The 21178-nt window shown below is 40.4% G+C and overlaps 1 protein-coding gene across 10 annotated transcripts in view; it reads right to left on the bottom strand.

Annotated features, from left to right (window-relative positions):
- The window catches only part of Znf827 (zinc finger protein 827), a 167012-nt gene that overhangs the window by 125009 nt on the left and 20825 nt on the right, over positions 1-21178 (bottom strand). For all 10 annotated transcript variants that reach the window (XR_002390576.2, XM_087193346.1, XM_004868913.4 and 7 more), the window contains exon 2: positions 9002-10051. Coding sequence is in view for 9 of the 10 variants with exons in the window: in XM_087193346.1 (XP_087049472.1) it covers positions 9002-10051 (1050 nt within the window). In the remaining variant the exon portion in view is untranslated. The remainder of the gene's footprint in view (positions 1-9001; positions 10052-21178) is intronic.

Consider the following 21178-nt stretch of genomic DNA (forward strand, 5'->3'; position numbering starts at 1 on the left):
TGTCACCTCCACCGGGTTCCACTTTCTGAACTCTGACAGCATGGCTTGTCAGACTCTACCTCCAAGGGCCATCCTCACTTAGGACACATCTGCCCAGAGGCTTCACCTGGCCTTCCCTGGCTCAGGGCCCAAAAGGCCCCGTAGGCAAGCACAGAAGCCTGCATTCGGGGCCTTTGTTTCTTGAAGGAAACTGACAGGCCTTAGTCCAGGTCTGAAATCTTGGGGCTTGGAAAAGGGTGAAAAATAAAGACAAATCAAATGGAACAGAGAATAATACACTGCTCTGCACTGCAAACCTGCTATCATAACCTCACACACTGAACTCCAATGGAGACAAATTTTAGGATCCCTACTGCTGATTTGTTTAGCTGTGGCTAGTACAGATGGATGCTGCTGCCAATTTAGCCATCAGGGAGTCTTAAGGTCAGGGTTTTTTATCCTCTTATTTCTGTCTCTCTGGCTGCCACTAACAATGTGTCCTGCTTTCCCTCTGCTCCGGACTGGGCCTCACTGCCTACTCTGCAAAGAGCCACACCAAGCCACCACAAATGCTTCCATTTTTCAGGAAAGCAAACAAACCAACTCCCTTCTCTAAGTAAAGCTAAGATCATTCTCTAGTCTCTGCTGTGACAGTGCATTGCTAAACTTTCTGTCTATGAACTTGTACTACTCAGCGCCACTCTAACCTCTGCAATTTGGGAATGTGGGGAATAAAAACGAGTAGAGTTAAAGGCTCAGGCATTCCTTGTGTAACATGAGGAATCAGAAACAGTTCCAAACGTATTAAGTAAAAAATGTATGAAACTATATTTTTTAAAAAGCTAGTTCTATTCCCACTGATAAGGTAACATTTCAAAGAATTCTAATGAATTAAGGGATAAAGAAAGATGCGAAACTGTGTTCCGGGTGATTGTTTTCTTTAAAACAAAATCAACTGCTGCTTAAATCATTAGATGAAAGATTTATAGGAAACTTTATTGAGGAAGGATCAAGCCAACAACACTTAGAGCCACTAGTGAATCTCAGCATTACTAAAACTGGGAGGGCCATGAGCCTTCTGATATGCCATTTATGAACGTTCTCATAAAAATGTAGTCAAACTTCTCACAACCAATTTATTGGAAACACAGTAATTTTTTTAAAAACATGAAACTCACCAAGGGGATGAAATCAGGCATACCTAGAATGAGGGAATTCTTTAGGACAAAAGACCCAGTTTCTCCAACAGAAAAATGGTCTTTTAAAATGAGAAGGGATTGTGGATTAAAGAAAAAGAAATAAAGAAATATATAAAACAAATGCAACGTGTGACACTTATTTGGAGCCCATTTAAACAAAACATAGGTGAACGACATTTTTGAGATCACTGAGGAAATCCTGATTATAGCCTGGGAGTTCCATAATATCAAGTAACAAGTGTCGCCCCTGTTAGATATGATAGTGGAATTGTGGTTATTTCTTCAAAGTCCTTATCTGTTGGAGATATACAAACATGGAAGTATTCATAAGCAAACGGATATGATGTCTGGGATTTGCTTTGAAATATTTGAGGGAAAAAAAGGTGGAAGTGGAAAGTATGGCATGAATAATTGAAGTGAACAAAAAAATCATATCCTCTATTTGCAAGAAAATTTTCTGGAAGCATACCCAAGAAACCATTAAGCAAAACTGAAGAATCGCAGATTAAAAGGAAGGACTCAGGGAGGTGAAACTTGTGTTTTCCTTTTCTATCATCCTATACCGTTTGAATCCCCCTTGCCTTGCTGGGAAGGGAACCGAGGGCACTGCACATGCTAGGCAAAAGCCTGCCACTGAGCAAGAGCCCCCCCCCCAGCACTCCGTACTATTTGAATTTTTAAATGTACACATCACTTTACAGTTTTAAAAGGAAATATTCCCAAGTGTATATTTTAAGATAATCTCATTATTTATTTATTGAGTCAAATGAGTTTCTACATGCAAAGAACCACTTAAAATGGATGGAATGGGAAAAGTTCTGGAACGAAGATAGGAAATTCCAAAAATGTGGTTTTACTAATACAGTTGTAAGCAATACTGGTTACCTTAACCAATCAACTTGAGAAGGAATCCTCTAAATAAATATATGACCTTGAGTCTACAAAATCTACTTATGATGTGTCGGGTCACAAATATTTCCTTTTTCATGAGGAGTGGGAAGTAAGGCTTTCTTTTTATTCTAGGAAAAGCACACCCTGTAGAGGCCCATAAGCAATCACTTTTATTAACCCTCTAGCGCTTCCCTGCCATCTGTGTGTAGCGCCTGGCTCTAATGATCTGCACTCCTGTGCCCATTTTTGCCTCATTTTCTATACTTCATTGCCATTTCTTCCACCCAGGTATCATGGTCACAAAGCCTGCATGTTGAACCACTGATCTGAGAGAAAGAACTGTATCAGGCTTCTAAGTGAAATTAGTGTCTTATGCTACAGGGAAAAAATGATAATGACATCTATCTGGGTTATAAGAATATTGAAGTCATAAGAAAGAGATATACAAACAGGCTGCCACTGATCCCCATCATCTGAAAGTACTTCCTACTATTGAAACCCTAAACTGCTTAATTTTATAGATCTGGGAGAGGAAAGAAAAACTGAGATGTCCTTCACTGGCCAGGGATGTCGTGGACACCAGAGGAAGGCAATAAGAAGTTATTAACTGGAAAAATAAATGGTGTCTGACCGTGGATCTCCCCAGCAACTTGCCTTGCCTTAACATGACCACATACTTCCTCTTCTTTCTGACACCTCTCCAGCCCCTGCTCTAATCACCAGCTCTGTATTTCAAGTGGATTACAGAGTACACTACATTAAGCTCTGCCTATTAGTATTTCATATAAACAAATCTCATTTTCGAGCTACGCTTCCTTAGCTTTAATTAATACCAAAATACACACGAATCGTGTACAAATTAGATTGAGCAGAGAAAATAAGAAGAAACTAACTGTAAGAAATGTGGTCAAACAGCTACACTCCTATAACTATTTAGAATTTTTAACTGACCATAGCAGGAAAGTAAGAAGACAGAAGCTGAACAATAAAAGTCACTAGAATACAATGACTGATTTTCAAACTGGGCCACTAGTAGCCCCTGTAACACCTGCATTTTTATTTATTCAAAGAAGAATTTCAAATCCAGGCATGGTAAATGTATGTAATCCCAGCACTCAGGAATCTGAAACAGGAGGATCACAAATTCAAGGTCAGCCTGAAGTGAGTTCAAGGCCAGCCTGGACTACATAGTGAGACTCTGTCTCAAAAAAGAAAGAAAAAAAAAGGAAAAGATGAAATTTTTGTATTTTAGTGAGATACTCTTCATGTGTACACAATGTCATTAACTACTTCAGAGAAGGAGAAAGAATGCATTCTATTTCCTATGCCAAACTATTTTCAGGAAACTGACAGCTGTAAATTTCACTCAAATTTAGAGCCTCGAGAAATATGACCACTTCCTCAGAATGAGCCACACATTCTTGAAGCAGCAGGACTAAAATGGTCCTAATTTTACCTAGTTCACAATTAGCTGATAAACAACTTCCCCTAAACATACCACTAGCTAGTTAGAATCACTGCAAACAAAACTAAATTCTACCAAACGCTAATAGACCCAGTGGGACAGAGTTGCTAATTTGCTCCTTTGGAGAAAACATGTTCTCTTTATAGGCAATAATATTATTGGAATAAAAGAGATAATGAATGTATATAAAATGGCTTTCACGCAGTAAATGAAAGCTCTTGGTAATGGCAGCTGTTGTAGTAATAATTGTGAGAGTAAACCCTAAACATAGCCTCCAAAACAGAAAAGTCACCATCACAGCAGATGTAAATTGAGACAACTGACATCATATAACAAGGACACAGCTCAGGGCCTGGCCTGATAAAGTAGTTTGTCCATGGAGCCATGAGGATATAAAAGATCAGGAGTCCAGGGTGCTGTTCAGGGAGGGTCTGCTTAGCCTGAACAAATTTCTGACAGCCAAATTCAGCCCCGCAGGGCAAAGAGAGATGGAAAAGAAGGAAGGGGAGCAGAAGAGGGCAAGTGGTTGGATGGCCTTGCCTGCATCTCTGACACACAAGACAGTGCCAGGTTCACCATATGATTCAACAAGTGTGTGCTCTACCATAATGAGATTAAGTCAAAAAGGGCAAGCTGACAGCGCAAAGTAAAATGAGTGCTGGAAATGGAAAGCAAAGATGCAAAAGGCTGTCAGTGTGACCCAGCGAAACTAGTGGTAGCCATGAGCATACTCCCCTCACACCGTATGCCAATACATGTCCTGAATGAATGGATGTGTAAGCAGATAGATCAAGCACCTAGATGTCAGCTGTTTCCAAATATGAGCTCCTGGTAGTAGCTTGTACTAAAAAGGCAAACATTGTATGACTACATCATTAATAAATTGCAAAGATGTATCTTGCACTATTTACAATGGATAAGTTCCGCTGAAAACAGAGACAATCTTTTGGAAAATTTAAAAAGCCACATTTTAATTCAAAAATAGAAATCAGAAAAATCTGTGTTTTGAGTAAATACACAAATAGAAAGTAAATGATAATTAAATGGAAGGAATGTTAAAATAAGGAGTTCTCGAGGTAATTGCACACCAGCTCAGTTTACAGGTGAGGAAACAGAACTGTGGGTGGTGTGGGAAAAGGCTTTCTGCTACTTGGTTAGTGGCAGGGCTGGGATTAGAGCTGATCTCTCTGTTGCCAGTTTGATGCTCCACTCTATCGTCTAAACAGAAATCCACAAAGCAATAAAAACAAAACTTCATTAGCCTTAAAAATATTGAAAAATCATGGAAGCTCAGATACTTTTCAAATGAATGTAATTGTTTTATAGCTTTGAAGTCGAATTTTATCTTGTTAGATACCACAGTATATGGCAATTTGCAGAAAGTCAAGATAACTTGCAAGTGGGTAAATCTGCAGATTGAGCTTACCATATATGTAGGAGCTCAAGATGCCAGAAGACCTTGGATGTGTTTAATCCATGTACCATTAATCAGTACCATCTCTACTTAAGATTTTTTAATACTGCTGGTACATATTTGTGTTGGATAACTGTCTTCCTTTCTAGCAATATGTATGGATTTAAGATCTTTTCATGGAATTTCTTGGACATGTACCTCAAATACCATTTTAGAGCAAGAACATTAACAATAAAAACCTGTGTTAGCAATGGACATCAATGGGTCTATCTGTAGTTACTGATGCTATTTATCAAAGCATATTTGAGCAAGTATTCGATAAAACTAAGAAGGTAGTCTGATATCCACAGCCAGTCTAATTTTAAATCACTCAAAATATAATTAAGATCAGTAGCAGATAGTTCTGAATCTTGGTTAAAAAGTGAATTTGCCGAACAAGTTCATGTATGTGATCATTCTCAGATTATGGCTATGATAACATGGAGCTAATGGGAGCACTGGGAAAGGTCATCTCCTGCTCTGGACTTTCTGTGCTTTGGCAATCACTTTACTAACACCCCATAAACATGAAAAGAAACAGCAGCACTTATGTATTAATATTAACTGAGAGTGTTAGTTCTCAGTTGTCTGAGACTATTTAAATTTCATTCAGTACAATCAGATGTTTTGGAGACTATCTCTCGGAAACTCTCTCTGTTATTTCTTTTAACCAGGAGCCTGACATCCTGGGACTATTGCTGGCCTTCTACAAGAAACTCTGTCTTGAAAATAAAAACCATTTATTTTATTCTTAGCCGCAATAGAACAGTAGCTTCAAAGAGAATTGAGTCAATGTGTGACATTTATCTTTATAGCTAACGGACATCATCTTCCCTCTATCATGTCCCTTTTCAGAGGAGTAGTGTAGCATGTGCTGGGGGCGCAGGGTCACATGAAAGAAACCTCCTCCTCCTCCTCGAGTTGCACGTCTCTCTGGCGGGGTGGAAAGGCTATCAAGTGGTGGACTCTTAAGGAATTAAATACACCACAACCTGGCAACAACAGAACCCTGTTCAAAAAAGAAGAATAAGGCCAGATCTAAAAGACACTTTTTCTTCATGGTTTGGACTTCCCTTGACCTAAAGAAGGTCAAAGCAATGCTGGTGTCTAAATTACTCAAGACAGGATCAGCTTCCCCAGCACACAGCTCTTCGGAACTCTAGAATCAACTTTATTTGCCCTTTTTGCGACATTTTGAGAAAGAGCTTTTTAAAAATTAAAAGCAGAGTGATGTGTAGTTTATTTTGTGGCTTTTTTGGGGGGTGCAGGGGGGAATGCAGGGGATGGTAATTGTTTATTTAAGTCATTAGGCAACAGAAACTCCCTGCTGTGAGAAGCCAGTCCATCTATTTGTTCTGAATTAAACAAAGATTTCTTTCTTAGGTAAAGGGAAAAATAAGAAGAAGAAACATGGATTTTGGGTCTCACCACACCCCTACAATGCATTTTCGGTAAAGTCACTGAATCCAGTCCCCAGGTTACCTTGAAACCAAAAGCATGGAAGGGAGAGGCCAGGGAGAAGGAATGATGGAGAAGGCCCACCGCCCTTCCACTCTTCAGACTGCAAAACCAGTGACCCTGCATGACCCCAAGTAGTCATTCCATGATAATGAAGACAAATAGAGCCAGACATCCTATGGACTCCATTCCAACCCATAGCCAAGCTGTGCTTCTGGGAAGGGAAGATGTTCTCTTTAACTGGAAAGAGTGCAGGAATCCTCTCCTTGATTTCCAATCCATGCCATAAATAAACAGAATCTGAATTTAGGATGCATCTACACGGACACATGAAAAGAATTTTTTAGTCACATTCTTAAAGCCTTGTGCTTCGGGTCTTTCCCCTGGCTGATGTTTACAAAATGAATAATTTTGTAATACAATAACTCCATCAATGGAACTACTTCACCAAGTCTTGGGTTGTGAGCAAAGGCTTGTAGAAAACTGGAAAAAGGTCCATAGGGGCTATAGCACCCAAATCTGAGATGTTCCTTTTTTTCTTCTTTTGATTTGGGGGCATTTTGAACATTCACTGATTAAAAAACTGTGTTTCAGCAAAAGAATAAATTTAGTATAAAGAAAAAAAAACCCATTTCTTATAGATGTCCAGGTACTAAATTCTGCTGAGCACCCCTTGGGGATGTTGGCATAGATTAAATGCATTTAAACCAAAAAAGGAACAACAACGTGTTTTCCCTCGGGTACATCTTCTACAGCAAAACAAAGACTCAACCCTGCACTGGAAGCTCATGACCTCTTTCTCATCTTCACATGCATCTAATCATCTGGGTGAAAAAATTATATTTCACAACTCCTGCCGGCTATACAAGAGATTACTTTAAAACGACAAAGCAGCTACAGTTTCCCTTTAAGAGACATGGTTTTATCAGACACTTTCCAAGCCTTCAGTCAACTGAAGCTTATTATTCAATTTGTATAAGCTTTGCCAAGTAACTAATGTCCAGATGAATTCATACTGTAAACACCATTCATACATTTATTCAATAAGCAGAAACAGATAATATCATAAAATCACACTTTACATATAGCTTCACCTCTCTCTGCTGTTATCCCTAAATGAAATTTCTGTAAGTCAGGAGTGATTTATTTCATTGCAAGATTACCTAACTCCCTTTGTTCCACTTGCTTCCTAATTTTAGCCATTTTTCTCCTTCTTTTGTCAGATGGCAGGTGAGAAGTTAGGAGAAATGAAACTCAGAATTGGTAAGGCTTTCAGGATTTTATTGACACTTCAGAAACTCGACAGTGAGCAGTTTGCATCACTTAGAGTCATTCAAATCTCAGATACCCATTTTCCTACTTCTAGTGTGCTTTTTACATAAGTTTTAAAGTAATTATAATTAGGGTACATAGCTCAGTCAGCTATTTAAATGGAAATTTGTCATAAATATATCAAATTAATCTTAGCTGTGATCATTCAGTTAAGTATTTGCCATTCCAAGCACTCTTCAGCAACATTCTGGCAAATAATTGAAAGTTGGCTAGACTTACAGAATTGGTGGTGTTTATATCAATAAGGAGACACATGACCTACTTCCTATTCTGGCCTCGCAGTATATCCTTGAGAGACAAGGATATCCTTGAGAAGCCCCATACCTCCACCCCAAGGAACACGTATTTACCATGCACACAAGTTTTAAACCAAACCAGTACACAAAGATGTTTCCATTATGAGAATTTAAGTGACTAAATCTTCCCCTTAGATAATTAATTGTGAATACTGTACCAAATTACAATGGACTAGAAATATGACAATGCAGTATGCTCCATGTATGTGACAGTGACTTCTTCAGAAAGACCATCTCCACCACCAGAAGACTCACAATTCAAATTTTCCACATGTACCTTCCTTCAGAATTTGATTGGACTCAAACAGAATAAAGCATTTGCAAGAAATGCTCAGATTATGTTTGATTGACAAGATTTTTTACAGTTCTTGTATGACAAGGAATTATAGAATAGGATAAGTAAAAGGTTTAAATTCCACAAAAAAGTAATAAAGATGCTAATATAAAAGCATATACTGTGATAAATTAGGGCAGAGCAGTTCCTGATTATACAAAAGTCCATTTGTGATCGAGGCAGCAGGACTCTCCCTTGTCCACTATTTCAAAAGCAGTGGTTTTTTTTCCCTCTATGTTCAGTGATGCCCTGCACTCTGTGACAAAGATGCTTTGATCTTCTCCCATTAAATATATCTGGTATGGACCTAGTCTGAACTTGGTAAAGAAAAAAATTCTGTATGAAAGGGAGGGAGTACGGAATGTCTCTAAGATTATTCATTACCTTTCAAAAATGAAGCTATTTGTGAAGTCTTTGTGTAACACACACATGAAAGACTACTATGCTGCTTACTTAAAGTATTTTGTTGTGCTCTTGCTTTTGTATTCCCGTCTCAGCTCAGATGGAGAACTCGACTGAAATAAGCGATGAATAAGACACGGCAGATCACAGTCTGAAAGATTTACCCAATGATTGAAAGAAAAGGCGCCATACCTGAACTGGAGGGTTTCGAGACTCTTCCCTTGGGAACGGGGAGTAACAATAATTCCAAGGACTGCGGTGGTTGCGGTGGAGGAGGTGGAGGTGGCGGTGGAGGTGGTGGAGTGGCTTTTTCTGGCTTCTTCTCAGAAGGCGGTGGCAGAGGGTCCTCAGGCAGCAGCGATGACTTCTCGGCCAGGAGACTGCCGGCGGCCCTAGCTGCCACCTCTTTCAGAAGGGCAGCAGAGGAGGTCATGGAAGCCAGTGACAGGAAGGAGCTGGCTGGAGGGGGGTGCTCCTGACCAGGAGTCAAACTTCTCTCACTGACTTTCTTAGACAGAGCTGCCAAGGTGGAACTGGCAGACTGGGAGCTAAAGGGGGAGGAAAAGGACTCAAATCGCAGGGTCTCCTCCGTCCTGGTGAGAGATTTGTCCTGTAGAACGGCATTGGCTGCAGCTTTCAGTTTGAGGATGGCTGAATCCGGGGACAAGCCGCACGTGGTGGTTGAGTTCGGCAGCCACTTACCTTGATTCCATATAAAACGGTTACTTGGAGTGTATTGGTCATTCTGTTCCTGCTTCTCGGCCAACTTCCTGGCCAGAACACTGAGCTGCTGGGCGTGGTGGGAGGGCGGGGAAAAGGAGAGATTCGAGCCAGCATTCACAGGGGATTCCACTCTGCCATTGGCTGTGGCTGTGGCATCAAGTTTGAGGGAACCAGCCTCCAGCAGCCGCCTCAAGTTACTGCTCAGGGGTTTATTGGAACCTGGCGGGTCGTCTTCACACAAGGAAGACACTCCTGGGGAAAGGTGGTCTTGACACTGCAGAGAGTCTCGCAGGATGTCACCGTCGAGTGCCACCAGCTCCAGCGTGTGGCTGCTGGGAGTCGCACTTCCCAAGGAGGTGTCGGGGGAAGTGGACTGCTCCTGGATCCGGTCGTCCAGAGATAGCTTATAGTTCTCCTGGACCTCTCCATAGGATGCTTCTGATGGAGTCTCAGAGGAGTTTCCATACCACTGTTCCCCTTCACTGAGCTCTGTCTCCGCCTCTTCCTGCCTACTAACATCTGGGGGAAATTAAGAAGACCAGGTTTACTCCCAAAGTGAGCAATGAGTTGCAAGACATTCAAATGGAGTTGATAACATGCTTTCTCTTCCCTTCCACCCAAGAACCAGATGAAACTCAGCAACAGCCGAACAGAAGGTTGGGTAAATAAGAGAAAGTTAACCATGTTAAACAAGCAATATCCACATACCTCATATACTAATCTTTCCAATAATTATTCAGGATAAGTTGAATTGGAAAAGGGGACAAGAAAAGAAGGGGCTGCTAAAGAAGTGACTGGATGAAAGAAGTTGCTATTTTCAGTGACTGAGAGAAACAGAAAGAAATTTGAACCTTGCAAAAAACAAGCACAATATGGTATCTTTTAGGATAGTTTCCGGATTAGAGAGCAGTCTGGCAGAAAGGGAGAACATAAACCACAATACACAGGCAGTAGGAAGCTGCTTCCCCATTTTCTAACTCCATGATCTCAGGATGGTCACTTATCTGGTGTGAGACTCTATTTCTTCCAACATAAGAAGCAATTAATTTTTTTTAAATGTTTATCGAAATATGAAAACAGTATCTGTCTAACTCACTTTATAAGTTATTAGGAAGCTTAATTCCTAATAAGCATGCGACATGTTTTGAAAATAGAGAAGTACTACACAGAAGTGAGATCTCATCAGCCAACAGTATGTGCATTACTGATCCTTGCCACAGTGTCTCCATGTTATACATGTTACTTGTTTGAGAGTCTTCAGTTTCGATCACCAGCGCGTTCACCACGTTCTCCCAAGCACTTATTAGGAATGCGTTCTTTCACTTCACTAAGAGACCTCTTGAGTTATTTTCTCTTCAGTAATTTATCAGTCTACCACTTCCACTCCCATGCCCTCCATACACCAGTCAGGTGGGATGCCCTGCCAGCCAGGAGCGCTTGTACTCTACCTTTGCTCGTGAGGTTCTATCTGGAAAGTCTTTCCCTGGAAAAGCTGACTGTTCAAATCTACTTACGGTTCCACACCCAGCTTCGAGGTTTCTTCCTTATAATCCTCCCTACATAGCTGAGCATGGTGGCACACGTGTGTAATCCCAGCACTCTGGGACAGCGAGGCAGAAGAATCACAGGTTCAAGGTCAGCCTGGACAGTTTAGTGACTTAGCAAGACCCTGTTTCAAAACTAAAAGGGGGTAAGGCTGAGGATGTGGCTCAGTGCCAAGGACCTGGGTTCAATCCCCAGTACTACTCAAAAACAAAAAGTAGCAATTCTTCCTAGAACTCTCCATCGTAATTGATCTCTCTTTCCCATTCGTCCACTCACTCATTCAACAAATAATTATGGAATACTTACCTGTTGCATGTCAGGTATTGTTCCAGATCGACTGTGGCAAACCTATGGCTCGTATGTTATTTGCTTTTCTTCTAAGACAAAAGATGTTAATATATGACCTGTTTTTTCTAAACTAAATTTTAGTATTCAGATTTAATTGCAGTGTTGCCACTTTGTAACAAGTAAGTGGATTTGGGGTTAGAGTTTGGGCACTCGTCTCTAAAAGGTTCACCATCACTGTCTAGATTGCCTAGATTAAGATTCAAGACTGAACAGCATAGAACAACAACAACAACAAACAATTATCCTGCCTTCTTGGGGCTTATATTTCAGTGGAGGAACACAGATGTTAAGATAAATCAGTAAGTCATAAAGTAGATCATACAGCACTTATCATGTAAGTGTTAAGGAAAAAATAGCAGGATAAGAAAGGTTGGAGACAATGGTTAAGAGGCGAGTTGCAATTTTAAATATTGTGGTCAGGATGGGGCCTCACGGAGGTGGTGACATTCAAGCTAAGACTTGAAAGAAGTGAGGAGCTATGCTCCATGTAGAGGCAGTCATTGTGAAGGTCTCGATGTGGCCGCATGCTTGACTCATCCATGGAACACCAAGGAAGTCAGTGTGCTACAATGGAGTGAGGAAGGGTCCCAGCAATAGGTGAGGACATCAGAGAGCAAACATGGACTGGACGAGTGTGTATGTTTATATTGTGGTGCAGACCAGTAAGACATTGTGAATTATTGACAGGCCTTTTGCATTTGGCAAAATTGGAAACCATCAGAGTGTGGTGGGCAGAGGAGGGATACAATGTAACTTAGGCTGTCAAAGGATTGTTGTAACTGTTGTGTGGGGAACAGGTAGCAGGTACAAGGGTGGAGAAGGGAGACTGCCTAGGAGGCTGGAATCCAGGTGAGGGACAGTGGAGGCTCAGCACAGGTGACTACAGGTGGTGAGCAGTGACCACATTCTATGCAAATTGTGAACAGACGACAAACATTCTTAAGTCTTGTTTATGTTGACTTTATTCCCTGGAAAAATACCTATTAATGGCTTCTTTTAAAACTGAACTCCTTGTGGGCAGACTGTGTTTTCTTTTCTTCATATCCTACACTATGCTTAGCACACTGCCTGGTCTCTAGCAGAGTTCAATAAATGTTTAGAAACTGAGCCAAATTCCTCATTGTGCTAAGTTCTGCCACATAACAAACATAACAAATCTGTTTCTTCTCAGAATAGAAATAGCTAGAACTAGTAATGCATGAACTACAAGCTAATACATTGATCTTCCCCATGCTATTTAGAGAAGAAATGTCACAAATGACAAATTCTCTTTCACTAAGCTAAAGTTCTGCAACTCCTTCCTGAGATTCTTTATTAAGTTATCAAGAAAATGTAAAGTATCAAATGGAATTTACTGAAAAAAAGCAGGTAAAATTGAATTTTCTCTGTTAAAAACAGTCTGGTTCCTTGCAATTTGCCACATTCCCTTCTACCCACTTGATTTCAACATTTTTCATCTCTCCTGAAATCAGCAGTGACCCCGAAGTCCTAGTCTCCCCAGTGGCCTCACAGAGGGATGCTTTTTACCTAAGACCACTCAGTCAACATCAATTTCAACAATAGGGCTAATTTTATGTTTCCGTAGCAAACCACCTTTCTTGATTTCAGATTAAATATCTCATCTTCCAAGAGAATTGAATGGGAGTTCTATAAATAGTAAAAGAAGTAAAAGATTTAACAATCACTACAGTAAGAATTAGTTTATTATCACTTCTTTGCTCTTTATTGCCATTAAATGAATGAATAGGAAAATATATGAGTCAAAATTAAATATTTTTAGATTACATTTTTATCGTTCTATAGTAGTTCTAGATAGTCAAAATTGGTCCTGAACCAATCCAGTAAAGGTCAACTAATAAGGTACATAAAATCAAGGTTTTGAGAACCATAAAAAATAACTACAAACACAAGTCCAATCATGCCATTTTACTGAGATCATTAAATGTGCTAAAGGTTACTGGTTAAATCAAAGCCACACAGCCACTTAGTGCTAATATCAGAACCAGGAACCCCAAATCTCCTTGGCCAAGAGTTTTGCTACAAACCAATGCCAAGCTGACTCTACCGAGAGCCTCCCCAGGCCCCAACCATCACCCTGGCCCTCTCCACAGGGCTCTGAGCAGCAGCCCCCCTCCCAGCTCCTTCCATCCACGTAAATCAGAAATCAGCAAGAGATTCTCCTGGATAAGGACAGTTTCACTCCTTATCTCTGGACAAATCATTAAAAGATGAAGCCTCATTAATCCCATACTCCATAATCTCTCCATTTCCTTTCACCTCTTCTTTGTTGATGTGGTCAGAAGTTGATTTAACTACCACTGGCAAAGTCTCAAAAGCAAAGCTTAATTTCCTAAACCCTCTCCACACCCTTGAGGAGCAGAACTGTTCCCGAAGTGCTAAAGCAGATGAATGTGCCAAAAGCTGCAGAAGTTGTCAATTCAAACTCTAATCCAGTGATGGAGACATTCTTGCGCGACACAAACAGCTAATATCCACACTGAAGGCAACTTTGACAACCTTACCGAAACACAAAACAAACAAGTAAACTAAGTGTTTCTTAAACAGAATGGGTAGGGGTGTGGTGGCACACTCCTGCAATCCCAGCTACTCACAGGGTGAGGCAAATTCAAGCCTGGACAAACTAGCAAGCCTCCGTCTCAGAATAAAAATGTTAAAAGGGCTGGGAATGTCACTCAGCGGTGGTCGAGCTTTTGCCCAGCATGCTTGAGGGGGTGGGTTCAATCCCCAGTACTGCAAAACAACAAAGTTGTTTTGTCCCCTAAAATCCCTGCATATGTCTCAGCCCTCCATTCCTCCATTCTTTGTAGGCATAATCAAGAAATACACACTCCTCTGGACTATCAGAAGACTCAAATACAAAACGAATATTTCTAAAACACATAATGCTCTATTAATCACTTTTCTGAAGATACTGCTTCTGAAACTGAAGCTATTCAAATAACAAATCACCAAAGAATTTTAACGCATGGCCTCACGAAAGCAGAAATTTGAGGGGAAATATATCTAAAATTATTCCAGTGTCCCTGGAGGTCAAATAAAAGGTGCAGGAAGCTTACAGAGAAATGAATGGAAGATAACTGAGGATGTAAGAGGTTAGGGGAAACTCAGAAGAGGATAAAAAAACATGATTTTGGTTCATAAAACTGCAAAGATTTTCTCCCACAAATTTTGCTTTGTTTTGTTTTTATTGATTAATTTATTTTGTCTGCTGGGATCCTCTTTATTTTCACATTCAGTGTCATCAGGAAGGGGTCCTGGAAGCTGCCCTGGTCCAGCAGCAGTGAGCTCTTCCTGTCCCAGCGCCTCCTCTGTTACATCAGGAGAAAAAGTCCTCTCTTGGGAAGCGCATCCAGTGCTGTCCTGAAATCCAGAGGATGAATCCGCTGGACACCACAAACTTTAGGACAGGCAAGCCTTGACTTTTGCTTCTCTCTTTCACAATCTGAGAAATCCCAGCAACAAAACACCTCCATTTTCCTGTCTGCCAAGCACAGAATCATCCTTGTAGGAAATCACAGAGTGGCCCAAGGTCCTGGAAACGCTTCCTGTGGATGTCACAGCTTTCTTAACGAAGGCATCCCGGGGAAGCCTCGAAATGGCCAATGTAAATAACTTCTAGTAAATACATTACTTTTAACCTCCAGAAAAAGAAGCTATTTCCACTGCTAATCTTACAAAAACCTCTGTCTCCAACTGTCAGGTTCACACTGCTTCTTTTCAGTTTTACATGATGGTCTCTTTTTGTGCCTGAGTTTTCTCTTAAAAAATCAGAAACGTAAAGAATTAAGGATAAAAACCGATGAAGTTACAGAATGAAAATGCACTGAATAGATTTTTGTTTTCACAGCTCACATATTTCTCCTTTAGGGAAAACAAAATAAAATTCTACTACCTCACACATTTATTTATAATTCAGTCCTCACACAGCAACTGGGTAACCCGATATCCACAGCTCTTGTTGGGTTCTCAGAAGAAAATGCCTTTTCAACTCACTTCCTTCTCGGTTGGGCAATTTTAATTAGATGCATCGAATGGGACCAGCATTCAACTCAAAACATCCTCATTCGGAACTATCAGGGGCCAAGTGAATGACATCTATCAATTTTCACGTTTTTTGGCTTATGGTAAGCAAGTATAGATGAAAAGCTAAAAGTCCCATCTCTAAATCTACCCACAAACCATTCCCACCAGTGCTCTTGTGAAGCTAGCCAGCAAGTTTTAAAGAGAACAGGGCTCAATCCCTTAAGGCTCTTCTGATGTGCGACTGATTTATGGTCAACCTTCAATGTCTCCAGCACCTCCACAGGTGTGTCCACTGGGTATCTACCAACTAACCTTCTGGTTCGTTTTCATCTGAAACTCTCCCAAATTTTCCCTTTCTACCTAATATACAACTATAGCTAAACATCTATAGCTATCTTTCAAGGCCACACATTTCTATCAGAATCTTTAAGCATGCTTGTAATACCTGGGGCAAATCATACAGCCAGCTTTTACGTGCAATTTTATATAAAAGTGATTTGTAAGGTTTAAGAAGTTGTATACAAAAGTTGTTGGCAAAACAAATGCTAATAATTGATTTAACTCAATACTTACTGAGCACTTATGTTCTGGGAAATGTTCTCAGAAACAGGGAGACTCAGCTACCCAACAGTTTCTGGCCCAATAGTTATATAATCTCCAGGGAGAGAGGACTGCCTAACATTCAAGTCACGGTGGCTGGTGCCACCACTAAGGAACAGAGCAAAGGTTGTGTGAACACAAACGAGAGAATGATTAATTCCAACAGTGGAGGACGCTTTGAGAATGAATGGATCTTAAAAGATGCAGACAATTTTAACAGGCATCTCTGGAAAATCACTGATAAGCGGGCTTGCTCCTCTGCATATGATAAAAATGGGAAAATCTTTGTCATGGAAAAAACTAATATTTAGATGGTATATGTTAGATAAATTAACCCAAGTGGAAAAAAATGTAAATACTTGATTCTACACATTTCAAAAATACGCCACCTAGGGCCGGGGATTTAGCTCAGTGGTTCCACCGCTTGCCTCGAAAACACAAGGACCCGAGTTCAATCCCCGGTACCAAAAAAGAAAGAAAGAAAGAAAAAAAAAAAAACGCCACCTATTGCTTTGTTGGAGGCAGATTTTACGAGTTATATTACCATACTAGTTTGGTCGTCAAACCACTAGATTTATAAAGACTTTGAGGCAGGGCTGTAAGTTAGTCATTCCAGTGTTCCTGCACAGTGCCCTGATCATTTTAGGTGTACTGGGGCTTGTGTGGTGGTAAATGACAGCCAATCAGCAGGACTACAGGAAGTAGGGGGGAGTTTTCTCAGTTCCTGTATCAAACAATGAAAGGGACACAATGGAGCTAGCATCAGATAGGATGTCAAAAGCACATCAGGGCTCTCTCATTTGCCTCTAGTTTCTTCTTCTCAGGCCACTTTTCCCAGGAGACTGAAAACCTGGCTGCAACCGGTTCTGGGTTTTCATGCTTCATGACTTTCCACTACAGAAAGGTCTTTCCCCCTCTGATTGGCCTGCTGGAGGTCATGTTCCCTTCCCTGGGCCTATCACTGAAGCCAGAGGGCGGGTTCTACCGTGGGCTCAATGTGGGTCACAGAAAAAAGGTGAGGGAAGAGGTATCAGGAAGACAAAAGCAATGACCTCTATAATGTTTAATAAAGGTTTCTTCTGCTGCATAACGGGCTGTGCTAAACCAATTTTATGATATTAAGCAAAAAACACATTCACATTTGGGTTGGTTTTACCTGCCAATTTTTAAATTGTCCTTTTGTAGGCAGAGAACACATCCCCCACCCTGGGTCCGCCTGAAACAAAGAGACCTCTAGGGTCTTCCAGGCTCCAAGTCCACTATGCGACGGACAAAGACTCAGAGCTGACAAGCCCTGTCAGGTTGGCCGAGAGGAAAATCTAAAAACTGCTAGTTATTTAAAACTGCCAGGGTGGCGAACACAACCAGATTCCTGTCACCAGTCCAGCTGGGGAAAAGGTAGTGCAAGGGCATGGGGAAATGACAGGGAGAAAAGTCCTCCCACTGTGAGTGCAGGGGGTGACTCTTGGGTCAAGTTTTACACACAACAGTACTTTCAAATTATTCTTTTAATTGTCCATGAGATTTTTTTTTTTTTAAGGTAAGAAAATTAACACCTTGCTCTTTACTTTCAAAGTAAGTTCCCACTGTATCTAAGCCAGGTTCAATATTCTCCTGTAAAATGTCCAGCCAGATCTTCCTGGTGGCCAGGAACTGGCTGTGTTTCTCCATTAAGATGCCATCTCCACATAAAGGGCAATGCCTTTATCCTCTCCATGGCCCAGACCAAGACCCTAAAGCTGCCTTGACTCTTCTCTCAAACCCCACTTGTAGTGCATATACAAATTCCTTTGGCTCCACCTTCGATATACATCCTAAAGCTTGCTACTTCTCTCCATTTCTACCACTACCACCCTGTTACACATTTAGACCATCCCTGGCTTAGACTACAGCGGTGGCCTTCCAACTGGTCCCCCAACCTCCCATTCTTGCCCTACTATTCTCAACAAGCAGCCAGTGTAAGCTTTCAAAAATATTATGTTGGATTCCATGACTCCGGTCCCCAAAGCCTTTACAGTGGCGTCTCATGTTTCTCAGAATAAATCCAAACCCTGACCTTGACCTCAAGGCCCCGTGTAATCTGCATACCCTGGAACTCAAATTCCTACCAGTCTCCTTTGCTAAGAAACTAAGTTCCTGCCCCAGGGCCTTTGCAACTGCTTTGGTCTTTACCTAAAATATTTTTTCTCCCCAACAGCCACACTTCCTGTCTCCCCTCCAATATCACTGTTAAGAAAGTCTTTGCGCTGTTTGTTGCTGTAGCATCACTACTTAAATCAGTACCAAATATAAAGCAGGAACCCAATTATTTTTTGTCAAATGTATGACTAAAAAGAAGAATATTCTTTTTTTTTTTTTGGTACCGGGGATTGAACTCAGGTCCTTGTGCTTGGAGGGCAGGCAGCGGAACCACTGAGCTAAATCCCCAGCCCAAGAAGAATATTCTTAACAATCAGAAAGGTCGCACCTATTAGGAAAAGAAATAAGAACTATTTTTATAATTATAAACAGTAATACTATTTTACCCATGTGAGTCAACATGGGACAGGGAAAAGAGGCTTTTTTGCAAATTTTCCTACAACAGTTTCCCTAATGACCAAGAAGAGAAAGCAGCACTCTAGGAGATGTTGGGACTGAAGCTGAAACCCTGTCCAAGAAGCTCCAAATTTCTTGGAGGTTTAACTTAATGTTTCCAGTGATTTCTACATTCTACTCTATGCGTAGCTGTGTCTGTCTTTACTTAATGATACTGGGGTGTTTTCTTATAAACCATCAAAGAATATAAATTCTCTAGAATGATCTAACATGTTTCTCGGGACACCCACCTGCTTTGGAGAAACGAGAACATGTGAAAACAGCCAGCACAGTGCCAAGGGCTCAGCGGAGGAGGGTGACTATCTATGTTGTGGGTACTTCCAACCGGAAGGTACCAGCTATAGTCCTGTGACCACTACTTTCAGAGACAAAAGCTAAAGCACAGAAGAGAAAGAACCATGCCAGGATTGTTCAGTAGATCTGTAAGATATTAAAATCTATTTTTGAATTTGAATTTGGTTATATGAATTATTTTGGAGTTCCAGTCCAAATGGCTATTCTTTAGGCAGAGGGCTGGAGAGGGTCAGTGATTTGCCCAAGATCAACAAAGGCAAGACTGGAGCTCCTATGTCCCAATCTAAAGTCCCACACTGGTGTTGCTAAATCATGATGCCTTTTACTCATCTTTAAGGGAATGAATGAATTCCAGAACAAGTCCTGGCACATAGCAGGCTCCCAATAAACATTTGTTGAATAAATAAACAGTCAGGCGTAGAGCACTAAAAATATGCCTCGTACTATGGTAAATATTTTCATATTTGTCAGCAAATTTCACAGGAAATAGTTTTCAAAGAAATTAATGGTTCACACAATATGCACACTTATTGAGTGACAGAGCCAGGTCGAAACCCAATCTTCAGAACATCTAACAGACTATGAGCAGCTTGACAAAAAATACATAAATAAATTTTTCGGGTAATCAAAGCATCTTCAAGCTAAAATTTTATTTTGATGCCATTTTAGAATGCATACACACAAAAACATAATATGTTGATACAATTTGTACTACATAAATGTGTCTCAGGAGCTACTAGGACTTATCAGAAATTTGTCTCCATGTTAAATGGTTCCAAGCACCTGTGTATGTCACTACTCCTACCTTAACAGTCCTTTAAAATACTTTTGCTGCATATTATGCCCCAAGCAGAGGCCATTTGTGGCTTTGTCTACAATAAACTGTGATAACAATGACCAGGTTCATTAAAACCATGTGCAAAACGTTTCATGGGTTGAATTGTGTCCACCCAAAAGATGTTTAAATTCTAAACCCAGTATATATGAATGTGACTTTATTTGGAAATAGGGCTTTGCCGATGAACAAGTTAAGATGAAGTCACTAGGGTGGGTCCCTAATCTAACATGACTGGTGTCCTTATAGTGGGAAAATTTGGACAATGAGACAGATGTACACTGGGAGAAAACCATTGGAAGGCTGGAGTTTTGTTGCCCTAACCCAAGGAGCAACCAGAACCAAAGAGAGAAGCTCAAGACCAGTCCTTCCCTGGAGCTAGCAAACAGAGTACCCTGATTTTGGATATCCAACCTCCCGAACTGTGAGCCAGAAAATTTCTGCTTAGGCACTAGTTTGTGACACTTTGTTACGGCAACCCTAGAAAACTACTAATACACCTATGTTTGGATGAAGACCTAATACCTTTCTGTAGATTTTTTTTTTAAACCTCTGGATTCTAAACTATAGCCTCTGGTAGTAATGTAGTCTTGCAAAAGCTGGGCATTATTGCACAAAATGGTCGAACTGCTGGTCAGTGTTAAATCCACAGGCTCAGAAGGGCTATAAGTAATGAGTTATTTTTGCCTACTTCTATATTTCAGCCAAACTTCTTTCAAATGAAAGATTTTTAAAAAGACATTAGGCCTTCAATTGACTACAGCTACTTAGAAATTGCCAAACAAATATATATATGTATATTTTCATCTTAAATCTCCAAACATATATATACATATATTTCAATATATTATATTGAAAAATATATATTCAGTATAATATTAATCTTAACTATGTTGTAGCAAATTAAGGACAACAGGCTATTTCAAAATACAGCTTGAATCCACTTGCCGGAAGGCCAATCTAGAGACCAAAACATTACTGGTTAGTCCACAGATCGATTACTTGCTCCCTCACCCTTTCATGTACCTGCATGCTACAAAAAGCATATATAATCTGTCCCCTCAAGCAATCAGAAGTAAATTTACCATGGCTACCACGTCGTTATCAGAAAAATTGTCTGCTAAGGCTGATAAATTGGTCGATTATCTGCTTCCTTGACTTTTATTTCCTCTTGTATAAATGTTTTCATCCTAACATTACCAATACCTGTTGTAAGATGAGCGATAAATTACTAAACTACTGAAATCACCACAAAAATCCCTAATAGATCAAAAAAGAACTTAACCAGAAAAAAAGCCCTAATAACATAATAACGCACTCTTATAGTCTGAGAAACAGCACTCTACAGATAGACAAATGGCTCCTTATTGAAATCTTAGCTTACA

The sequence above is a fragment of the Heterocephalus glaber genome, unplaced genomic scaffold, assembly GCF_053883595.1.
Source record: "Heterocephalus glaber isolate CG9 unplaced genomic scaffold, H.glaber_assembly_v1.0 deba00001587, whole genome shotgun sequence".
Lineage (NCBI taxonomy): Eukaryota > Metazoa > Chordata > Mammalia > Rodentia > Bathyergidae > Heterocephalus > Heterocephalus glaber.